General features: G+C 46.4%; 1 protein-coding gene across 2 annotated transcripts in view; it reads right to left on the bottom strand.

Annotated features, from left to right (window-relative positions):
* Positions 1–341: 341 nt before the first annotated feature.
* The window catches only part of PSD3 (pleckstrin and Sec7 domain containing 3), a 75,605-nt gene continuing 51,218 nt past the window's right edge, over positions 342–24,728 (bottom strand). For both annotated transcript variants that reach the window (XM_088530422.1, XM_088530421.1), the window contains 6 exons: positions 19,800–19,993; positions 17,596–17,666; positions 10,509–10,666; positions 9,159–9,303; positions 5,703–5,846; positions 342–1,487 (listed from right to left, as the gene is read on the bottom strand). In XM_088530422.1, coding sequence (XP_088386548.1) covers positions 1,278–1,487; positions 5,703–5,846; positions 9,159–9,303; positions 10,509–10,666; positions 17,596–17,666; positions 19,800–19,993 — 922 coding nt within the window. In that variant the 3' untranslated portion in view covers positions 342–1,277. The remainder of the gene's footprint in view (positions 1,488–5,702; positions 5,847–9,158; positions 9,304–10,508; positions 10,667–17,595; positions 17,667–19,799; positions 19,994–24,728) is intronic.

Genomic DNA, 24,728 nt, shown 5'->3' on the forward strand with positions numbered 1-24,728 from the left:
AGCTCGCCCCGCACAGCCCACGGTGGCCGGTGCCGGAGCTGCAGCGAGCTGGAGCTGCAGCACAGGCTGCTTCCCGCACGCGGAGGATGGGACGCGCCGCGTCTCCGGCTGTTCTGTCCCGCAGAACACCTCCAGACACGGAGCAGCCAGGATGGCGCTGCCCACGGCGGGGCACGAGCCGGCCCCGTTCTCCAGCCTGCGCCAGCCTCCTCCACCCCAACGTGAGCTGAAGCAGGAAAATGGAGAGCTGAGGAGAATCCCTTCCTGAAGAGAAAAGGCAAAATACTCTGTCGCTAGCAGAGAATTTGCAAATACCTGTGCATACCGACAAGGAAACTCCCGGAAGGGGGAACATGGATGAATGATATATTGTAAGGCTCTATATATAGCAGCTAAGTGAGAATGTATAGTTAAAAACTACACAGACACCCTTTGTCTTTAAAACACAATACTTATAATGGCTAGCATCTACAGTAGCCTCTTGCAAACAAGATTAAAGCCCAGGCTCGTTCTGGCTGGGTAACCCTGGCCACAGAGACAGCGTGGGTTTGGGCATCCCGCGGTCTGCTACCTCAGGAGGAGACTTTTGGCGAGGAAAGAAAAACAGATTATTCCCATGCTGACATCCCAACAACCCCAGAGACTTTCAGATTTCATTCCTTCGCTTTTTTGGGTCGGGGGCGGGGGGGTCAATGTTACAACCACAAGCAACAGTGCCTGGTTACTGAGGCACCCGTCGCTGAGTACCAGTACCATCTGCTCTGCATTGTCAGGAAAACACCGTTCCCAGCATCCCAGACTCTAAGCAGTCTCCTGCAGCTGCCTATTTGCACACATTTCTCACAGCAACAGTCTGAATTCACAACACTGCAGCATTTGTCCAGTTACGCTTCCCACCGACCACGTAAATAAAGTGACAAGTGACTTGAGAGATGAAAGCCACGTGCCAATGGGAGGAGATATAAAGGGGAAGAGACAGATAGTAAGTCACAGCGGTCTTCCCCTCCCTCAAGCTCCTTTAGAAACAAAACAATACACAAAAATCCCCAAAGATGTGCTTCGGTTGCTAAAGGATAAATTAACAAAGCAAAGCAAATCAGGAGCAAAGACATCTCCCACAATCTGTACAGAAACAACAAAATATACAATAGAAAATGTCACTAACACCCCATTCAGGCAGATGCACTTATTTTTGTGAATGACAGCTTATCAAAGGAAAAATGTTTTGACCACCGGTATTCTGCTGCATGGACGTTCCCCTCGTTGTCATTTATACCCTAAGTGACCTTCTGCTTAACGCTGGGTGTTTCTGGTCTGTAGTCCTTCCTCTCCGAGACGTTGCGTTTCACCTTGGCACTAACTGGAGACTCCTGATTCAACGAGGGACTCGAGTGGGATTTCTTCAGACCCGGCCCATCGTTCTCCCCGCTCAGCAGCTCCTTCACCCCTTCTCTCAGGAGGCCAACATAAATCTCATAGCGAGTTTTCTGAGGAGAGAAAAAGAAAAAAAAAAAAAGAAGAAGAAAAGAAAAAGAGGCCTGAATCACTCTGACAAAAAAAAAAAAAAATACAGGAGCACTTGAGAGAGAGTCTGGGTAACAAAATGTCTTCTGGTGGCCTTGAAAGCCGAGGGCTTCATACAGATGTGAACAATGGGGGCTAATGTGGGCACAAACAATAGTGGCTAATGCGTACTGCACTGCAGAAAAGGATTCCAGCCAGGATGATCCCGGAGGCGCTCTGCAATCAGAGACACTTGTTTTGCAGCATGCAAAGGGGGCTCTGCTGGCCCTGGCCCGCTGGGCCGCAGCCCCGGCTCACACAGGGCCCGAGGGGAGTACACGTGTCCCAAACCCTCATGTTTATCCGGGAGAAGTTGGCTTTGCCGTGGTCTCTTGCAGCGGCGCGTTCCCTCTGCAGCAGGAAAACCTGCGCTCCGCGTGCCACAGTAACACCCTCCTGCACAGAAGGTCCCAGCAGCCCGCAAAACGGAGGGGATTAACAGAAAATCCCCGCAGGACCCCCGGGAGGCTCGCAGGTGAGGAAGGTGTTGGAAACAGCAACCCACCTTACGGCACGGGCTCAACAGCCTGTCCCTGACAGACCCACTGATGACGCAGTGCACACATTGTGTTGAGGTGATCGCAGTGGGCTGGGGTATTGAACGTTCCCACTGATTGTTCATCTGTTTTTCCAGGTAATAAAACAGCCACCAAATTATTATGTTCCTGACTGAGCAAAAAGTGCTTAATGAAAATTCTTCCAATTTATAATAAAATAATAAAGTTCAGGTAATAATACTACCTATTTGAGTGCCTTTTCTAAGGGCAGAAAATAGAAAAGCTTAGGAGCTGCTTTGAAGACTGAAATGAAAAGAAAAAAAAAAACAAAGGAGAGAATGTGACTGGGTTTCCAAAGAGTCCTTTGAATAAATAAAATCTCATAAAGGAGGATCAAAAGACAATCTACCTAAAAATTAAATGAAGGAAAGCATTCTTATCAATTCCATATCTGGAGCTGCAGCTCCACAGTGCAAGAGACAAACGTATTAAGCAGGTAAGATGTGTCACTCAATAAAAAAGGAAAGAGAAAAACAGCAAGCGGGAGTCTGATGATACAGAGGGCTGATGAATGATTCATCACACAATGAACGGGGCACCTCTGCAAAAAAAGGGATGGCAAGCCAGGGCTCTACGCCTGGAATCAGCATAATATTCATGGAAGGAGAGAGGGACATTGCTGCCGTATGGATTTCTGCATTTCATTAGACCAGTAAACATCACCAGGGTCGCAAGACCTGGCAATCAGAATGGAAACCTGGGACCAGTTTTTGCCCTACGCTTCAGTCAAAGAGCGTCTTGCCTCCAGATCTGCGGGTCCAGAATTTCCTTCTCGGTTAAACAATATGTTAACAAGTTTCCCTTTCAAATTCAACTGCAAGCTTGTTCTCGTAAGTGTTATGACATTTGGAGCTAGGTATTCAAGCTGGTGGATTTTTTTCTTCTTTTAAAAAAAAAAAGAGAATACAGAAAATTCTGTCAGGAGGGAAAAGACATAAAAGTTAAAAGAAAAACATGCAAAGGCTTTTGGCTTCAGGCTCTGAAGGCTGGATGCACACAATAAAGAGGAGTTGAGGTAGCCACCCAGCATATTTCTATGGTTTCACCTCTCACCTGGCAACACTCAAAAGCCCTCTCTCACACCTGAGATTCCCACCATGAGCAATCATCACCTGGAGCAGCATATTCTCAGACACCCAGCCAAGAAAAAACTAGCATGGGGAAAAGCTCAGGGTTACATCTCTGGAAAAAAAAAATGGACAATTTCTGGTTCACCTCCCCACACAGGGAGATACCATCCCACTTGTCTTCTGTTGGGAATAAGAATGAAGGATACTCAGATGGTTTAGAAAGTATAAGGGCATACAGACACATAATGTGACCTGTTCCTCCCTAATAGGACCATGCTGCTTCCTTTTGGGAAGATCTTTTCACTCGCTTCTGTGGATGTATCATCAGCATGGTCCTCTGCACACCAGGGTGGACCACCTTGCATTGACCTGCCACCTCAGCCAGAAAGAGCCCAGGGCAAAATGCTGCCCTTTGGCCAAAGCCCTTTGGCTTTGACCTCCTGCAGCAAGGTTTGTCACCAGCTCCTGCCTGGCCCTGGCAGGACTTGGTTTTGAAGACAGGGGGGGAAACTGGTGGGAAGGGTTCCCAAAACCAGTGGAAAATTTCCATTCTTCAGGTAGCTCTCATGTTTTTCATGTTTTTCAATGTCCTGTGAGAAGTGTGCCAAGCACGAAGGTAACAGAGCTTTGCAGAGCAGCTGCTTGAACCACCTTTTCTTGCACCTGACAGAAGCTGGTACATCATTTGCCTGTCCAGACTGAGTCCCTGGCTCTGCTGATGGCACATGCAAACTGCAAGGTTCAATGGTTAATCAAGCCTACTGGCAGGGTGAAGGTTTTTTCCTGTGCTGTAGCTCTTTTTCTTTCAACAGAGATACCTGAAAGAAGCAAGCAACCAAAAAAAGCACAAAAACTTCTTTTGTCATCAGTTGTCTTCTTAAATTATCACATAGTCCAGACAACACTTCACTCTAACTCAAAATGCTTCCAGAAGCCGGAGAAACTAAACTTAGTGTCAGACAGCCCAAACCAAATAAACTCTTTATTCTCCTAAGCTGCAGAAGCCACCTCCAAACACTCTGCGGAGGAGGAGTTTAAGGCTCGCTCGGCACATCCAAGCACTGTGCTCAACACTGTCATCAGCCTTACAGAAACCCCGTCCCTCTTCTAAAACAGACCAGGGCTTGATCAATTCCAGAAACCCAGACAGTCCTCCCTGCTGAGCAAGGCACCAGGGCAACAAGGTCACGCGACTCGGAATGGCTCTGGTCTAAGTCCCTTCCACTCACAGTAGGGATACCTAGAACACATCGCCCAAGACCATGCCCAGATGGCTTTGGAATATCTCCAAGGATGGAGGCTCCACAGCCTCTCTGGACAACCTCTCCCACTGCTCGGGCACCCTCTCAGGGGCAAGACCCAAGATGACCCAGTACTCACCCTCTGAGGACATCTCTAGTTACTGCCTCCACTTGGACTTTAAGCCACCGATCACAATCCTTTGAGCCTGGACATTCAACCATCTTTTGAGTCACCATTACTTGATTAGAAGATCTGCTGTGTTCAATTCTGTATCCTTGCTTGCCCATGGCTTCCTCACTTCATTGCTCATCAGTTTGTCGTATGTGTAGGATTTGAAACAACAAACCCTCCAGCTGTGTTCCCCATGCAAAACCGTAAGAACAAATGCCAAATTCAAAACCTCTAGATTCCCAGAAGATTTTCCCTACCAGCAGTGGAGTAAGTGACCTTTCTTTCTGCAAAATGAGCCTACAAACCTCAGTTTCGTCAAGAACTCTCAAACTAATACAGAAAAAAATACCTGTATTCTTTCTCTCCTTCACTGCTGGGCAGTATTCATTTAGAGCAAAGCCCTTTCGGACCAAAGCAGGCATTATGGCAGTCTTAAAAAGCACCAAGAATCTGCTGGGTTGTTCACTCCCTTCTACACAACCCTACAATGTGGCAGACACTGACAGATAAAAGATGCTGTAGGAACCTCGGAATAATCTCTTAATGCAGCTGCATAAATTACATTGCTGTCTCCTGTGATACTTCACTGCCCCTTTCCTGCTCCTCCTGATGCCCAGATCACAGGTACACAGAACAGAAAAGCTCTGATGAAGCACGTGTGTGAGTTAAGTTTTAAAATAGCTGTTCCTTCAAAAGATACCAATAAAAACAATTATCATGACCTGTATTACAGCAGCATGTCGTCATTTCAGGTAAACACTGGGGTTCTGTTGTGCTAGGCAACACAGAGCCTTATAACGAGAAAAAAAAAAAAAAAGCCTGAAGAATTTGTAATCTCTTCTAAGGAGATATAACAGACAAAAACAGAAAGTGTCACTTTTATCTCCCATTTCACACGTGAGGAACTAAGCCTGTGGCTAGGATAACTGGAAGTCCTTATCAGAAGGAGAAGCCACTGGAATTGTTGCCGTGTATCTATCTAACACGAAATCTTCCTCACTGAAGCTAAGATGCAATCTCAGATCTCTAGGACTGTATCCCAAGTGTGACCAGCTGTCCCCCACCGTGCCCCAAAACCCCAAGTGCTTCTCACACGTACCTCAAACTCTAGATAGTGATCCTTCAGCTTGTAGTCATCGACTTCCTTGCCTTTGAGCTTCTTGTCAGGAGGATAGGAGCGATGCTCGGCGAGCTCAGTAGAGACCTGCTTCAGCTTAGCTTCATGGGATTTCAGCTGTTCATCCTTCAGAAACACATTAGGCACTTAAGTGACAGAATCTAAAATATTCAACAAGCAAAAGAAAATAAAGAGAGACCCCTGTACAATAGCACCAGGTTGTTCCTTTTCCTTTCTCTCTCTTTCTTTAAACTGATGTTAACTAAATTGCTAAGGCAGAGCTCTGTCCCCAGCAGCAGCCTCCACGGGGTCCAGTCAAAGCAGGCAGATTTGCACAAGACAGCTCCATAGCTGGCAGATGCCACGGGGAAGGAGAGCAACCCCGTCACCCCTCACCTGGCTGAGGGCAATGCAAGCAGCTTGCTGCAGAGCTCTGCTGACAACGTGACACGTCTGCTCTAATACATTTGTGGCAAATTAATTAAGGCTGTTGTATGCAGTCAGTCCAAGGGCACAATGCAGCTCCCCGTAAAAAAAGTAGCTCCTTACAAGACAGAATGAACATACATGTAAAGCCCTTTTTTTTTCCATTACTGCACTACCAAATGCTCCCTGATCTGTGATTTCTGTTCATTTAGAACAACACACTACATCCAGAAGAGGAAGTTTGTCCTCTCCACAAAAGGTATCTTGTTTTGCTAAGCTCCTACCAACTTTTATCCCACTGTGCAGTTGGAGGGAGTGAGAAGGCTGCTATTCTGTGTTTCTAGGCAATTTCCTTCATCGCAGTCCCAAAACCAGTCACTTCCTCCAGCCCATCTGTGCAGGGAACAGCTACCCTTCGCTCCGCTCAGCAGGCCTCCAGCTCCTGCAGCACGGCCTTCTGGCCACTTCTTGGACCTGAAACCCCGCTTGCTTCAGGAAAGTCCAGAGTGCAGACATGGCCACGCAGACCTCAGTGACTTACAGCCACACGAGCAGCCAGTTTTGCAGCGCCCAGCTCAGACACCAGCACCAGGAGAGCGGGTCCTGGCAGTGGCTGCTCCCCACTGGCACTGGCCATGCAGCACGCAGGCTCAAGCCTAACTCGGGCCTATCTGTACTGAACTGTTAATCACACCAGGGACTGAGCCTCTCAACTCGCTTTACCCGCGCTGCAGAAAGAACAGAGAGACTTCTACAGCTGAGCCTCGGCTAACCTTATGTTTTATCTCTTCCACAGAGAACTGCAGAAGGAAATATGTGGGATAATTTGCCTCCGCCTCTACATGGTAGGGCTCAAAATGATCTCGACTGGTTGACAAAAATTCCTGTTGCTGTTAGTAACTACTCTGGATCTGCTTGCTCTTTCTATCCGTGCCCAATCTGTCTTCAGCGCATTGTGCTAAGCCCCCGGCCTCAGTGACATCCTATTGCAACGAGTTCTCCACCTCCTGATGACAGGGGGTCCTTGAGCAAATAATAATTTGGCCCTTTCATGCTCCAGGTCTCTTGGTGTTTCTGTATGCACATGCAAGCCCTCATGAAGAAGCAAAACAAATCTAGTCGATGTCTTCTTGACCAGCCACTCCTTTATGTGCCTTTGTCACAGCTCCTCACAGTGACCAAGATCAGATATTGAAGGCAAACTGGGCACAATGATTTTACATAACTTGTCACGTCCTCCTCTCTTCCCAGGTCACATTACATTCCCGCTGCATCCTGACATCTGCCTGACCAGGCCCTTTGAAGAAACACTGGGCATCATGATTCAGGCCACAAAATCCTAAACAACAACCAGAGATTTGAGAACTCGTATTTTGTTGTCTGCCAAACAACAAGAAGCCTGCTGGCAGCTTTTCCACACTGACAGATATGAGCAGACATGTTTCTGCTTGTCTTTGAATTTATCTGCTTCGAACACTTAACATTCTTCTGCCTTCAGCTAGAACAGTTTATCTTGTTCCACTTCTTATGTCTTCTCTTCTTCAAGGCATACACCACAGGGCTATGTTCTATTCTTTTCCCTTTTCAGATTAAATGGAAACAATGAGACTAGCAAATAATGTGCTAAATAATTGAATAATCATACAGAACAAGGATGAGTAAAAAGGCTTTTTTTGGTGACAATGGGTAAATTATTGAAAGCACAAGTTGGACTACAGTATAAAAAAGGTGAAAAAAAAACGAAAAAAAATAGTCTGTATGAACAAAGTGTAAAACCACAAGGACAAGACAAGTTAGTATTATCCTGTATGAGACACGCTTTAAACTTCAGCCTAGAAAAGATGGAAAGTCGGTCACCACGTCATAAGAACAGCTACTGTCACGGAGAGGGAAAAAGCAGGGGCAACATAAAAAGTACCACCTTTGGGAAATGCAGATTCTGAGATAATGGTTTCTAAGGAGTGTTGCTAAGCTGTGATGATAGCAAAAAAAAAAAAAAAGGCATTTAAGAAGCCATCCTCCAGGGAGACGGCTTGAAAAGCTGCAGGAGTTTATTAGCAAAGAATACACCTAGGTTTGTGCTCTGTCCCCTCCTGACGTGTCCAGCCTGATTTAAACACCTGGTGGTGCGTTCCTGCTGGCGCAAGAGCGGTTGCAGGTATGCATCACAGCCCCTAAAGCACACACAGCTACGAGAACAAGCTTCAGACATAGCCAGTCTGGAGCAACCACAAGCAGGTTTTCTTTTTTTTTTTTATGTAAGAGGTAAAAGAGCTGTGAAACTCTCTCCCACAGGATGCTGCATATACTAAAAGCTTATATGGTCATATAAGCTGAGACCAAAACAGTTCATGAATACATATAAAACAGGAAATCCCTGAGATGATAAGGGTCAGAGTCTGGAAAGGTATTAGAAGTTGTACTTCTGTATGGCTGAGGCTTGCCCTGGTCTTACCTTTCTCTACAAACTCCCTTAGGACAGAGAATGAGAGGGATCTTTGATCTGACTGACCCAATACTGCTGTTCTTATAGGCTCGCTGGTGTGATTTGAGAGCAGCTTTGTGGCTGCTCTAAATGAGGTGATCAATCAGCTTAGCCCTTGCATCACCCCAATAGTCTGAAAGGGTCAGGTGAACATACATGTTGTGTAGTCAGTAATAAACACCCAAATTAAAAAAAAAAGGCAGAAAAAAACCCCAAACCCACTGGTCAGACAGTATGAAATGTTGAGATATAGCAATGGGATGAAAATTCTACATCCAGTACCAGGAGTTGTTGGGGATTTTCTTTTCTTTAGAAAATTAAACAACTACATTCAAGCCTGCTCCCCTGCTTAAAATGTTGTGTCAGGAAACAAGCAAAGAATTATCCTGTTATTAGAGATCTGTGCAGGCCTATTTCTCATAGGGATGCCAATGGTAACAGGAAAAAACAATTTTAAGAACCATCTGCCGGACTCCAGCCAGTCATAGAAATCTCCATGACCTAAGCTCAAGCTAAAAACAGCTCACCTGAGATAGCTTTGTTGTGGTGGCTGGCAGGAGTGGGCGACTGAATTTCTTCTGAGACCCAATTGCAGCTGGAAATGGTGGTGCAGAGAAGACTGCAGCCACACAATTAATCTTGTTGATCCAGACCTGCATTTCTTCTTGGCTCCTGAGGAAGAAACACATTAAACATATTAAACATCTGTTGAGGTAGCCTCTTCCTTCTTGTTCACTCCCCTTCAATTTCAATTTTAAAAAAGGGAAAACGAGAAACTGGACAAGTTTGTAGAAACAGCTGACTTTTGTGGTCTCTCTTTGAAAGCAGTTAATGTCAGGTACCTCAGTCACAGGCTGGCCCATGAATATATCCATAACCCATCCTAACAGGCAGCATGCCCAGACCTGCCTTGCTGATTTCGTAGGAAGCTAGTCCTACAGAACCTCCCAAACCTGAGGGATAACTCAGTGTCCTCATTCTGACCTGACATGAGGCACTCATAACACATGACACTCATGACACTGTGTCCTCATGCATCAAGCTATTAAAACTCGACTGTTTCCTTACGGAGTTAAACTTCTGTTTTCAGGGCTGATGCTGTTACAGCAGTGCTGGGAGTGGCATGAGACACAAAACCAGAATCTCTCTTGTCTTCATCCTTCCAGAATGGCTACGGCTCCTCCTAAACCTACCCAAGTGAGTGACACATGCCACAAAGCCAACCAATGCCTTGATTCCAACGCATGCCTAAGGCTTCAACTCTACAGACCATTTGTGCACCTCCTAAATTTCTGCGAGGTTTCAAGGGAATCTCAGAAAAAGATGGAAAAGATGGATTTGTGTAGAAAACTTATGCATTGGTTTTCACTGCCAGAAGTGAAAGGCAGGTCATCTGTTCTGTCTGGATACCACAGGCTGAAAAATTTAATCAAATTATTCCTAGATTGAATATTAACTTTGTTTCTGACCAAAGTGTATCTTCTAAAGAGACATCCAGTTAATACCTGATGATATCAGGGGACAGACAATCCAAGACTGCCTTTGGTAATTTGTTTAAATGATTAATCACCTTGGATATTAAAACTTTGTGCCTTGTCTCCAAATTGAATTTCCTACAGCTTCAACTTCCACCTGCTGCATCTTGTCATGCCCTTTGCAGATAGATAGATTAAAAAGCCTCTTAAAACCCAATGCTTCTTTCTCATGAACAACTTGTGTGGCCTAACTAAATCACGTCTTAATCTTATTTCTGATCACATAAACAGACTGGAACTCTTAAGCCTCTACCTTAACCTGCCCAGACTGGTCCTTCAGCAGTGCTTGCTTTCTTCAGCCATTGGCACAGCCCTCTCAGCCAGCTCACAAGAGAGACTTACTGGGCTTGGAAAAGCAGGACCCTCCAGTCTGCTGTTTTCAGCTTGAGAACGTTAGGTTTCTTCTCATAGTCCGTTGCCTTGGATGCCAGAGCATGATGCACACTCACTGCATTCTTCAGATCTTCCTCTGATAAAGCCTTTTCTGGTTTATATTCATCCTGCGTCAATTAACAGGGGAAAAGAAAGGTATATATTTATATACACTTTCACGTGACACTGTTCTTTCTTTATTTTAAGGAAAAATCCTCTTCTGTATGGTCTCTGAACATTACTGAAGTACATGAATTGGGTGCAATATGATTTGAGCACATGCAGTCCCCACCCCCTTAAAAAAATTGTATTTTTAACATATTTCCAAGGGATAGAAGTATTTCCACTACCTGCTTGCTGGGAACAGGGGTAAACCAGGTGTGTTTGTTTAGGTCACAATCCCTACAGACGACTTGTCTTCACTTCAGAAAAGCTCTGCGAGGAGCTCCCCACTTCCCAGCTGCTGGTTCCTGCTCGAGCTGCCAACCTCCACTGCCTCATTTTCCCTTTTCTCAAACAATCACCTTTGTACCTCCTACGAGACAGGCCTCACACGGCGGAGGAGCCAATCCATCACTCTCCATAAAACAGTTATGGGAAACTCCTTTAAGCCTCTCCTTTGCTGCAATGCTAAGGAAAAAAAAAATAAAACCTAGGAGTAGTCAACCTGACACGCTGCTGACAGCATGATGGGCACCACACAGCTCCTCTGTAGCTCTTGTTACAGCTGCACCCATCTGCTGTCCTTATTACAGAAATAAGGAAGAAACCCCTGGGGCTCTCAGCCCTGTTGCCAGTTCCAGCACTTTGTAGGATCTCTCTGCATGCCAGGAGCAGGGATTGCCTCTGCTGGGGGTCTGTAAGAGCCCAGCACAAAACGGTCCCCATTTCTGATGCAGAAACAGCACTGTTCATAGCAGTAAATAACAAAACACAGGGCCAGAGGAGTGCCTCGTGGCACAGGCATCAGCCTGGGGACAGTTTGTGATCTCCTGAGCCACAGGAGCTAGGGGAGTGCACAGCACGGTGCTGTCACCTGCCTGCAAAGGCTTGCTGAATACAGGGCAAACTAGCAACTTTTTCAAGAAGAAGCTGCTCACTAGCCATGTTGCAACTGTGAAAGTACATCCTTGTTCCTTAAGAAGCAGCTAGAAGAAGACTGTAACTGTGTCCATTTTTCTCCTTCAGTGGTATCACAGAAATCCGTTTTGTCTGATACACCCGACAGGACAGAAAGTGTGATAGCTGCAAACGAGGAGAGTCAGCCCTGGCACATGTAATAACTACTGATCACTTCCCACAAGCACAAGAGCTGGAATTTAGGAGACAGAAGAGCACAGCACTCTTGCCAGGACAGCCCTTGCTTGAAGTATCCATCCCTAAAGGAATGGGCTAAAGTGCAAGAACCAACTTGGGGGGTTTATCTGGTGGCTACAATACCAGAGCTGCGGCCACTGGCAGCTACATGGCATTTGTGCTCTTGCCAGGCTGGATTTCATAACACAGCTGTGGGGTCAGTTTCCAGGGATAGGGAATCCCCACCCTCTCCCAGGCAAGACTCAAAGCTTCCCACTCCTCTGCTGCATCTCTTAATTGCCAAGGAGGCTCAGTCAATGTTGGCTTGGGATCTGCAGCTCAGGTCCCTGCCCAGCATGTTAGGGAGGAGTTAGCCAGCTGGTTATACAGCTACCAGACTTTGGGGTCTGGCAGGAGCACAAGCCGCTGCGCATCAGCAGCAAAGACCAAGGAGGGTGGAAGGAACTGAGGTACCTTCAGCCTCACCACCCGCAACGGAAGGGGGTTTCAAGGTTAAGGGGTTTTGCTGGTATACAGAAGCCAAACCCTCCTCTCTTGCACTGCCACAGCTGCTGCTGAGACCCAGCGAGCCTTGGGGGCAGCTCCTGATGGACACTGCCCCCTCTCCCAGTCAGGACACTTCCTAAAGGAAGACTCAGGGAAGACCACAGGCCACAGACCACTGCTGGAGGGTATCCTGAAAACGAAGCAAACAAGCCAACTCCCTCTTCATGGTTGCAGAGCTGATTTATTTGGCAGTAGTTTGGGGATCACTAGGATCACTCTCCAGGGAGACTAGGAAAACACTAAGGTGAGGAAATGAATGTAGGCAGCCCCTACAAGAAGGTCATTCTGGCTTTCCTCAAGGCGCTGCCTGGAGGCAGTAGCAGCTCTCACCTTGGTGATTCCAAGCTTCACGTGGAAGAGGAGTCCGACATTCACACCACGCTCTGGTATCTAAACCTGTTCCAGAAGAAGTCCCCTTACGGGCAGTCATAGAAACAGTCCTTGCTAAGGACATTTCCTTATCGATGGATGGAGGTTATGGTAATCCTTGCTAATCCCAGTGGATCAGCTATTCGTAATTTACCTTGACAGCTGGGGCTCTGCCAGCTCTTCCACAAGCACAGATCAGCATAGCAGGAATGTCTCCAAAGTAGTCGGCCAATCTCAGAAAAAGCTGGAGAGGATGTTAGCATGCTGCCAAAACCCCTCTCTAAGGCCTTCAACTCTTTTAAACTGTCAGGGAACGGTAAGGGTGCAATAACATCCATATCTCGTATGCAGCCAAGAACAGCACATGCTGTGATGTGCTGGTACCCACGTGGAGGAGGAGCTGGAATGACAGGCAGCTCACTCAGTTTAGACCGAGACACTGGCAGCAGAAATATATGAGAGGCCAGGAAGGAACTGCAACCTCCATGTCAAATGAAGGCTGATCTGAGTGCTGTATACAATGCAGTTATACACTGAATTTTTCTATAAAACTCTCCCAAAACGACTTTTTCATCTTCAGAGTCAGCATATTTCTAAATCCATTTCCGACAAACCAAAAAATGGCATTTGGCTGTTCGACAGCCAATGCACCGTGGGTAACTACGTGTGATGGTTACAAAATCCTTTCTTTCGGAAGGACTTGTCCCTGGTCACATCATTCTATCCTCTTTCTTTTTTATTGTTGTTGTTGTTAAATAGAGGGAAAAAAAATGAGAAAAGTTATATAAAAAAATACCTGAAAGCACACAGGCCATATCAAAGCCATATCAAAGAGCAACAATGTTCCAGACCTCGCAGGAAGGCAGCAATGCAGCATGAAGGTCTGTGCCCTGCACCGTTTGCCCAGAAACAACTTCCAGCAAGGTGAGGTCCAGCCCATGTCCTCCTTCCTGCAAACACACTTCACATCCCACTCCAATCCGGTGAACAGACATTCTGTCAAGCTCATACGTTGTGATTTCCCCTTGTTATAAGCACAGAGGACAGGAAATTACCCTTGGCCTGAAGATGTCCAGAGACAGGTCCAACATCCCAAACGTCGAAATCTCTCATTTGACATAATACTGTGCAGACATGTTTAGCTGGCTAATTGTGAATGTTTCCACTGAGCCCCTCTGGCGGTTTCTGTGCTTACTGATTCAGAAACCATCTCTCCCAAATCACTCATTTAAAAATAAAATAAAAAATAATGCAGCACAGCAATTAGCTCTGGAATAGTTCCAACAGAAGAAAAAAGAAATGTGGGCACAGAAACAGCACTGCCTAAAAGAACTCCCCAGCAAATCTCAAGTCACCATCATCCAGGAACAGGAACCACTCTCATGTATGGACTTTGACAGTAAAACAGACAGGATGAGACTGGAAAGCAAACTAAATGAGATCAAAATTGAGACCACGCTACCCACTGGGGAATTCACAGCTGTGGCAAACTATTTATATTACAACAGCGTCTTGAGGGAACAGCTGGGGTACAGATAAACAGAGATCAATGATGCAGAGGTTTGTGCACCACGTGGGGGATGGTTGGCAAGTAGGTGAGAGGAGAGCAGTGGATGTTGTCTAGCTTGGCCTCAGTAGGGCTTTCGACACCACCAGAACATCCCCCAAGCCAAGCCGATAAAGCACGGGCAGAGAGTGAGCAGGACTGAACGCTGGCTTAGAGTTGTACTCAGCAGTGCAAGGTGTACCCGGAGCCCTCTGGACAGCGGTGTCCCCTCAGGGCCAACACTGGATCCAGCACTGCTCAACTTCTTCATTCAGAGCGACCTCAGCAGTGAGTTGGGCAGCAGAAAACCTCCCAGGATCCGGCAAGGGCAGCCAGAAGGGGCTGCACGTGGTGAGGAGCAGCCCCAGGGAGCAGCGCAGAGCGGGATGGAGGCGCCGCGGAGCGGCTCCGCAGAGCGGCCGTGGCCGTGGCCGAGCGCGAGGCAGCGGAGGGGCAGGGCCTCCCGGGCTGCCCTGGGCAGCGCGTGGGCAGCGGGACCCGGGGATCTCCCCGTGCGGCGCCGGGGCCGGCGCGGGGCTCCGCGGGACGAGGGGGACGGGACGCGCGGGGCCGGGGCGGCCGAGGGCCACCGGGACGGCCCAGGACGGGAGCAGCCGCCACAGGGGCAGCGGCTGAAGAGGAGGGAGGAGAGGGGCCGGAATGGAAACACAGGAACATCCCTGCGGACACGAGGCAACGCGTTGATGTGAGAGGGTGCCCGAGCAGTGGGAGAGGGTGCCCAGAGAGGCTGTGGAGCCTCCACAGAATCACAGGATCACAGAGTGGCTGAGGTTGGAAGGGATCTCTGGAGATCATCTAGTCCAACCCTCTGCTCCAGCAGGGACACCCAGAGCACGTGGCACAGGGTGGCATCCAGGTGGGTTTGGAAGATCTCCAGAGAAGGAGACTCCACAGCCTCTCTGGGCAGCCCCTTCCAGGGCTCTGTCACCCTCACAGGAAAGAAGTTCTTCCTCATGTGGAGATTATCCTTGGAGATATTCCAAGGCATGGTCCTAGGTAATGTGCTTGAGCATGGGAGTTGGACTAGATGATCTCCAGGGCGCCTCCCAACCTCAACTGTTATGTGATTCTGCGATTCCTAAGCACATGCTGAGATTTACCTCTTCTCTGCTTAAATAACACTTAGTAGACAAGGCCTTCATTACAGCTGCTTCCTCCACACACATATATATAATGAGAGAAAGAAGATAAATAGATGTGTACGCATTTGCTCCCTGCCCTAAGCACTGCCAAAACAGGAAAGAAGGAAAACGGGGGCAAGGAAATCCCTTATCCTCGACCAAGGCCAGAACTTTGCATTTCTGCAAAGAACTCAAGCTGTTCCAAAACGCTCCTGCATGTTCTGAAATTAGCATGATTTTCCATGTCCCTCTATACTGCAGGAAGAAAGCACATTTCAGCATCTTCTATCATAACTAGGCTTGGTCTAGCCATGCATTTTAAAATTCTGGCAACCTCAGCTGCTGCAATACCATTTCCATAACAGAAGAAAGCTTATGTCAGGGTTGAAAGGAAGCCTTGATGGACCTTCTGGAGCTAGAGGCAGATCCAGGAGTGTTTCACTGCAACAGTTTGAGGCACGGGGGCCGTGCAGGGGCCAGAGACCCCTCAATGTGAGAAAAAGCCCCTTTCCACCAGGACCCTCCATCTACTTTTTCCAACAGCAAAACTAATAGCCCTCTTTTGTACCCCTTGAGCACAAGTGGTTCCAGGATCAGGTAGGATAGTACAGTGTTCGCAAAGCAAGCATGGAATTCAAGTGCTGTGACAACTCCAAAGCACACAAATAACCAACAAGAACCAGAAATCCGGCAATGCATTTTGTTATGCAAAGATGCAGTCAGATGTGCAATTACTCGCTTGCTGATGAAGGGGGAGAGTGGGAAGAACAACCTTCTGTAGGAAGTTTCTGAGCTATATCAGCATCTGTACATTTTGTCAAACAGAAAGTGTTTATATATAATATTTCTGTGATAATCACAACAGTGTTTAATTAAGACTCTAAAATAGACAGCTTCTCCATTTCTTCTTGAAAGCTTATTAACTACTCCTAAGGTATCCATTAAGAAATTAATTAATGCATTATGGACAAGGAACCTTTTTAATTCATCTCAGGGAAACACCTGTCTGACTCCAATTTACTGAGTAAAGAACACATACAAACCTCCCATGAAGGCCACCTTGGTAGAACTGGTAACTGCTGCCCACAAGAAGACCAGAAGGAAGACTCAGCTGGGGGGCGTTCAGACTTGACTCTAGTCTTTCCAATGCCACATTCATCTTTTGACCCAAATTTCCCCTCCTCCTTGCAGGTTCTTTTGCCTATTCTAGTATTTTGGCGCTCTCTAACAGGGATGCCCCCAAAGCTTCCACCTTGTAACACACTAAGAACAGCGCAGAGGATGAGGAAACAACACTATGATGGTTTTTTTTTGCCTGATAGTTCCAAAATGCACCCCGTAAAAAGGTTTTCAGTGGTGCAGAGTTCTGCAAAACAGGGCAGTCTCATGAATAATTTACTTACGCTTGCTGTGGGGCCGCGGGGAAGCAAAAATACTTTTCAATCATCTACTTTGTTACTACCATTTATTTGATTTGTCAGTTCTTGCTCACATACTGCATTTCATTTTGCAAGAGAATAGTTAAAATAACAGATATAAACTTGCATGGAAAGACTAAAACATTACAATTGATGTTCTCCTAGACTTGCTGATGACGGGGAGTAAAATTTTTTAGGCATGACAGTGCTTCATCTTGCTTTGGGAGTAAAGTATTTTCCAAACGTCTTTGGGGCAGAAGCTGCAGATTCCTAGCAGGACCAAGTCGCTGTTAAACTCCTTTGTAGCTGCTCTTGCAGTCACTGAACCTCGTGAAAAGAGGAGGGAGGAGGATGGCTTCACAGCAGGGGCAGTCATGCTGATGAGCTGCCGTGTTAAAAGCAGCCCAAAGAGATGTGTGCAAGACACAAAGAGATGATGCTGTCTTCGCTGGTGAAGTGGGCAATTTTATGAGTCATGAGCGGCAACTGGAATACATGGGCTGCACATGAGATGGGGACAGCAGGATTGAACTTGACAGCATGAAATGGGGAGGGAATCGCTGCCAGATTTCATGCCTGAAGGAGTGTGTAAACAGCAGTGACGACAGCTATGCTGTGTATTGGAGGGAAAGAAACCTGGAGGTGAGCCGTGAGAGTAGAGGATACCTGCTGCTTTATCCCTCTTTAATTAGTTTCCAAAAGAGAGTGATTTCTCTTACCTTCTGCAAGTACAAGACTGTTCCCTTCAGCACAGCATAAAAGGTTTTCCAGCCTCGCTTCCCCCTGGGAGCTGCAAAGAAAACAAATGAAAACCCATTTAACACAGATCCATTTTTACACTTTGTCTAGGCAACAGGAGAGCTACATTAGTCCTAAGTTAAACCTCCTTTGTACTCTCCTCCTTCTCAAAGGACGATGCCACTCAGCACACACCCGCTGCGAGGGAGAGCATGAAGGCAGCCGGGTGACAGCCCTGCAGCAGATCCGAAGGGAGCGGGAGCAACGCAGGGAGCAGGGAACGCTCGTTGCTCCTGCAGCAGGAGCAGGCTCTGATCTCAGAGATGTGAGCAGGACAAAACCCTGTGCAGACGCAGCACGCTTTGCCCAGGGCGAAAGGCTGCACAGAAGTGCCCGTTCCCCCTGCAGCCACACAGCCCCTCTCCCCACGGCCCACGATGACACTGGAGAGGGGAGAAAAAGGCGGGGGGGGAAACGAAGCCCCAGGGGGAAATGAAGAGTAGCTCAGAGGTGGTGCTGGAGGGGCATAAGGGAGCAAACACCTCCAGCTCACAACCAGCGAGAAGGAACAAAAAATAGAAGGGATCCCAGGTTGAAGGCTCCAGCTAGAAGTGGATTCAGCATGGCCAAAGCATCTCGCTCACAAAGGCATCCCATCCTCATGCATGACACCCGGCAAGGGTGAAGAGGAACCGGTTAGTTCCTAGCTCCAAAGGTTAATCACTCTCTCCCCACCCCGTGGGCCTCACTGCTAATTTGTATTTGTCTGGTCCAACCCCCAGCCATTGTCCCTTATGCTCTTCTCCTCCAGGCTGGCTAGTAGCCGTTTTTGGAAAATACAGTTACACGGCGCAATCATATCTCCTCATTTGCAGTCCTACAGGAGCTAAACTCTACCCTGCAGCAACACCATTAGAAAGTGAAATATGAAAAGCACTGTCTTTTAAAATAAGCTTCATTTTATTTGGAACTTGAAAGTCAGAATGTAGATTTTTGATGTGCAGCATGACAATGAGATCAGGCCTCTAACATACACTGGAGCTTCTGAAAGCAGAGCCCTAGTTACCTTGCACATAAAATGATTATCCCAGAAGGGCCAGGGGTGCTACTTAAGGAGTGACTGTGCTCATTTGTGATTGAAGAAACAAGTTAACAAAGGCAACCATATACCTTTACTTACTAGGGTTAAATAAACAAAGTTTAATAAAGAAGAAACTATTCAGAGCATCCATTCATCAGAAAGAACGTTGTTTCAGACTCCAGCTTGAAACATCAGCCTTCTAAAATATACTTGAATATACTCGCAGAACATGCAAACTCTGGAAAGCTTAGTCCAGCTGAAGGGAGTTGCATTTACTCAAAATCCATTACAAAGTCAGATTTTGCCTTTTGGATTCAGCCCAGAGACTGCAATATGAATGATTACTGATTATGAATGATTAACAATGATCAGGGGAAAAAAACAGATGCTCCAAGTAGCCTCTGCTGTTCCTAAGAACATAACAGAAAACAATCAAATGAAAATACCCAAACAACAAAACACACAGGGGCAAGGCCTTTGTAACTAGGGTACCACAACGGAAGCAGGACAAGAAGGAAAGAGGATAATTAAAGCAAATGAGGCAGATTTATTACAAAGAAAGGGCAGGGAGGAACTACCATGTAATTCTGACTGTTACGAAAAGCTGCTGAAATTCCCTAGTACATGGACTCCAATAGGAAATAGTTACAGGATTTTCCAAGCCAAGCTAAGGAACACTCTTTTTTTGAAGACAAGAAGCAGAGGGGAGGGGAGGTTAGAAACAGTTTTGGTTTTGATCTAGTGTCACATAAGGAAAAGACAAATTACCCGACTACTACAGAACAGCTACTGTAATTCACTTGAAAATGTTTTCACTTCTGTAAACAATGAACTTCATTTTCTTTTCACAGAGAAGATTCACATTACTTTTCTACAGCAAGTTACTCACTATAAAAATGCATTTCAGCTGCTGCAAGTGGGACTGAGCACTCACTAAACCATGACAGAGACAGTGTGATAATCCCATTGCTGTATTGTTTGTAATTGCTGCAATCTCCCCTAACGAAACAGTACTACCTGCCTTGAGAAGCACACAGCCTCATCATGTGGGGCACCGTGCACAGATGACAAAAAAAAAGAGTTTTCAGAGTGAAAGACACTCACTTTTCTTTCCATCCATATCTGCATGGATTTTCCGAGCCAGGAATCCTGTTTTATACACAGCAGCGTTGGGGTCATGAGGGATGTCTAAGAAAGGATTATTAGAGTTGCCGATGCGACCAACAGCTTTTGTCTGGCTCCCGTTATCCTTTTCGTCAGTACCATCTGAGTGAGATTTCTTCTTCTCTTCTTCATCCCTAAAGAAGTAATAAAAACAAGCAAAGTAAAACAAATGAGGAACTGTTCAGAAAGGTTACATTTTAGTAATTTACATTTACATTACATTTGAGCACACTACTTGCTACAGCATGTTTGAAGTTGTTTCAAAGTTGACCCTATTTAGAAAGGAATCGTGACAGGTTATAGCAACGCTTCTGTTCACCTGCCTCACCAGCACAGGTCATGGGAGCTGAATTTTCAAAAAAGCCCAAGTTTGTCTTTTACATTCCTGAAACACAGGCTTGACCAAGCACTGTGTCCTGCAGTTTCAAATATTTTTACATCCAGTTAAATAGGTACCACAATAGGGACTATTTCCCTGCTGGGCTTTTCTGAAAAATCTCCAATTTCTTTATGAGTTCTAATGTAGATGAAAAGAATGAGATTACTACAGATCACTATGGCTTTCCCCTAAACTTAGTATAAGAAACACAGACTCTACCTCCTTTTCTTTATTTTCCTCCACAGACTGGCATAACAGTAGTAATTTAGAAATAAAAACTACAGCTGGTGAATTACGTTATCTGTATTTTAGAAACAATATGTTGCCCAAAATATTACTTATTAGTGCGACGTATTCAGCGCGGCGCTCGGGGACAACAACACAAGCCCTTTCAGCAAGTCACAAGCACCACCTGTCTAATGAACACCTTCCTGCTTGCCACAGCCAACGGCAAAAAGCAGGAAGTAGCCGGAAAAATAAGCACCCTTGGGAAGGGTGTCCATCACAAGAGCAGGACGGCTGTAGTCAGAGGGTATCTGGTGCACCTCGAAGCCATGGTCGTTGCTGCGTGCACAGCTGTCTCATCTCCTTTGAGATCCAAAGAGTCCCTTCCCAAGGTAACGGAGGAGTGTGAATCTGGGAGGATGGGCAAGATGCCCCCTTACGGGAATGCCCACCCGAACCAACGTCTCCACAGAACTGCGAGGCAGGGAGGCGGTCTGGAGTATCTTCCTGCTTGCTGAAAACGTCCTCCAGGGCACGGAGCTGGTGTGATGGTAACAGACTGCTGTGACCGGAAAGAGAACGAAACCAAATCCAGTTTAGAGGCATCGTCCCTCTCCCAGAGAGCAAGACTTTTCAGGAGTACGGATACCGAATGCTAAAAACGGGCATTCGGCCCCAGAGCTAAGGGAAAGGAACAGACATTTTATTTGGTTGTAGAGATGAGGCGATAGCTCCTTTTGGCCTGGCGGGGTACCACACCATCATGGGGATATCTGGCAAGGTCTCATGATGAAAAAGAACAAATCCTTCATCTGAAGCCTGATTCCTGCAGACAAGACTGGTCTTTGCATCCTTCAGCCTATTGACATGTGTTTTCCCGCTCCCGAATGGGCATTATCTGCAATATTTTTTTTGCTGCTCAAAGCAATGAAGATTACCTCGTGCATACATTGGTTGAAGTCCTCCACCAACTAAAAAGTACTGGAATTCCCGACAAATTTCGACTGCCCCCCTCCTTTCCTGTGTCTATTTCTCCCATTTGCCAGTGGCAAGTACAGGTGAAATGTGAATCACTCTGTGACGCATGTTTAAATAAGTGCCCATTCCAGGAGCAAACTCCCTCTCCGTAACTCTGTTTGAAACTTACAGTTCTTAATCCAGACGGAAGTCTCTCACAGGGCACAAGTACTCAGGCTGATGTGTAATTTAGAAGAGCCCTGTGAATTCTGGGATCTCGGCCAAGGCCACAGCAGGTTTCTCCTTGTCAGCAGAGACCTAGTGAAGCAAAAGGCTTGGCATCTTTCAGAATGAGCTGTCTCCTTGGGAGCCATGGAGTGCATTATCCTGTACTGACCAGTTCCCTGGAGGAATATACCAAATATTTTCACTTGCCCTTGGTTGAGGAAGACAGGTGAGAGATCACTTAGGTACAGCTGATTCCCACAGATCCATGGGCCCTGATGTGCTGCGAGAGCTGGCAGATGTTACTGCTAAGACACTCTCCATCATCTCTGAAAGCCACGGAGAAGAGGGAAGGTGCCTGGGAAGAAACCCAATGTCACGCCAGTCTTCACAAAGAGCAAGGAGGAGGACATGGGGAATTACAGGCCAGTCAGCCTCAACTCCGCCCCTGGAAAGGTCATCCTGGATGTTGTCTCTGAACATGTGGACGACAAGAAGGAGACCAGGAGTAGCCAGCATGGATCCCCAAGGCAATATCTTACTTAACCAACCTGAGAGCCTTCTGTGGTGGAATCACTGGCTGCACAGATAAGGAGAGAGCAGAGGATGTCGTCTCCCTTGACTTCCGCAAGGCATTTGACAATGTTTCTCCCACATCCTCATAGCCAAGCTCCGTAAGTGTGGCTTAGACGAGCGGACAGCAAGGTGGAGGGAAAACTGGCTGAGCGTGTTTCGAAGTGCTGTGACCAGCCGTGCCAAGCCTAGCTGGAGGCCTGTAGCTAGCGGTGTGCCCCAGGGGTCATTACCACCTTGATCTGGACGCGTAGTGCAAACAGAGCCACGGGCTCCAGCACCCACTTCTTCTGGTGCTCCATTTTGCTTCAGAGGTCAGGAATAAGAAGAAAGCAGGAGGACTGCCACTGGGTTCAAAGCAGCAGAACAGCTCAGGTAATTGTCTTTACTTGTCTACCCTCCACAGTTGGTTGAGTAGGACTGGCCAGGAAAGGACTCTCCTGGGGAGTCTAGTCGGGATTGGTCAAAGCAAAGATCATTCCATGGACTAGCTAGCAAGAAAAGCGAGGAAGGATTAGTTAAACGAGAGGTGCTCTTGCAGGACTGTCCAGAACACAAGCCTTTAGAAGAGCAGCCCAAAACTGGACAAGCTTTCCTTTAATCATTCTCAGAGATTAATCAATCCGCACTTCCTCCTCACCTTCTTCAGAACATGGCTGCAAGAAAGAAGAGCCACAGAAAACTCAGCTGGCCTCTGAAAACATACACCTGAAGACTGATACTGATCTTTTCTGAAACCCTTGGCTGTGGGACTTGAAACTACTCCCACTTCCTCAGATGGGTCTGACAGATTATCCATGGCCAGGAACGTTCCTGGTGCGATGGGCACCAGTGACGCTGGGGTGACAGGTAGTGGCTGTATCTGTGCAGGCATACTCAGTGCCATGGATTCAGTGCCACACAGCCAACGCTCAAGTTCTTTTCAGGGCAGGCTTCATGCCCAGGCTTTCCATTTGGCAGAGCTGACAGCGTCATCCTTGTGTCTTTGAGGAAGATTTGTTCTTCTTCAAGAAAAAATCCACCCATGCCATTCCATAACCAAAATGTCTCTGTACTGCTCTAAGACCTGACTTGAGGTCTTGGAAAACTTCAGACTTACTAAGCTGGAGAGGCAGGGTCAATCCTTTCACTTTTGAAAATTTGCTTCTTTTCTGCATTTGTTTAGATAGAAACTCACATCACATGGAAAAAGATTGAGTTTATAAATCAAAATTGTGACATATGACCACAGAAATCTGTGGAACTGCTGATATTTGTATCAGGAACAAATGCAGAGGAAGTTCTCCGTGACGTCTTTCTTGAAAGAAGAAAGGAAGATAGAGAGCCAGATAATTACCAGATGACCATTGTAAAACTAATTTTTAAGTTGCAAACTTAAGTTCCTGGAACTGGAGATAAGAAGATGTAATTATCATGGGGAGAGATTTCTGGATGTGACCTAGAAAAGGGTGGTTTCAGCACAGAGTTCGTTATAATCACCCGAATCTCAGCAGAAGAACTTGCCACAGGAAACACAAAAGATCCAGTTTGATAGGTCCCTTTTTCTATGAACTCGCTTTTCTCCATCATCTTAGGTCTTACGTCCTATAGGTCTTAGTTACCTACTTTTTCTTCTGGCTGGAAGGAGTTCATCTTTCACAGGAGTTCAGAACAACAACAACAAAAAAAGGAGATAGTATGGCCACATCTAAGCTTCTATAGAAAGGAAGCTTTGTAATATAGTGGCCAAAACCCATACAGTTTTCCTAAAAATTACACCGTGCTGCTTGGAGAAAGCTTTCACAAGGCTAATGGCTCAAAAGCAGTCACATGTTTTCTGCAATCTTGCAAGCCCTACTTCAGGGCTTCAAATGTTAATATTAGATCACCATTTGGCCTATTTTGAGATGGTGATATTTTGTATTCTCATCACCTCCAAAGGGAAGCAGATATGACATTACAGACAATGGAGAATAACAAAATTCTCCACAGTATTTCCATGTAGACATCACAGAAACAAAACGTGCTTAACCCCAGCACCCTTGAAATCAACCTCAACTTTCTTCTTCACCTTGAAGTGACAATGATGGCAAAAGGACAGGAACTCCCTGCAAAACGCAGGCCACAGTATTATAGACCAGGGGACTGAATCTTAAGAGGTCAGCTAATCTATTTCTTTACTTCTAAAGCTAAGACAACTCTCCCTAGAGCTGGGTTTTTTTTTTTTGCCTACTCCTCACACTTTTTGTCCGTCACTTACCCTAGAAATTTCTTCAAAAAAACCTTCGCCGAAATCAACTCCATTGCTAGTCAAGGCAAACTTATTCTCTGATTTGAAAGCTTTATTGTTGCAAAGCTCTCTAAAATGTTTGGCTGAAATCTCCATTGTTTCAAATACCAGCCTATACAAAATGGACATGGAGAATATTTCATCCCCATCTTCTCTGCAAAAGCTTTTTACATATTGAAAAAATACACTCAGACGCCCCTAATCAGTGTTTTCTGACTAAAGAAACCCAATTTTATCAACC

The sequence above is a fragment of the Tinamus guttatus genome, unplaced genomic scaffold (assembly GCF_059628265.1).
Source record: "Tinamus guttatus ecotype Peru unplaced genomic scaffold, ASM5962826v1 Tinamus_guttatus_pri_ptg000372l, whole genome shotgun sequence".
Taxonomy (NCBI): Eukaryota; Metazoa; Chordata; class Aves; order Tinamiformes; family Tinamidae; genus Tinamus; species Tinamus guttatus.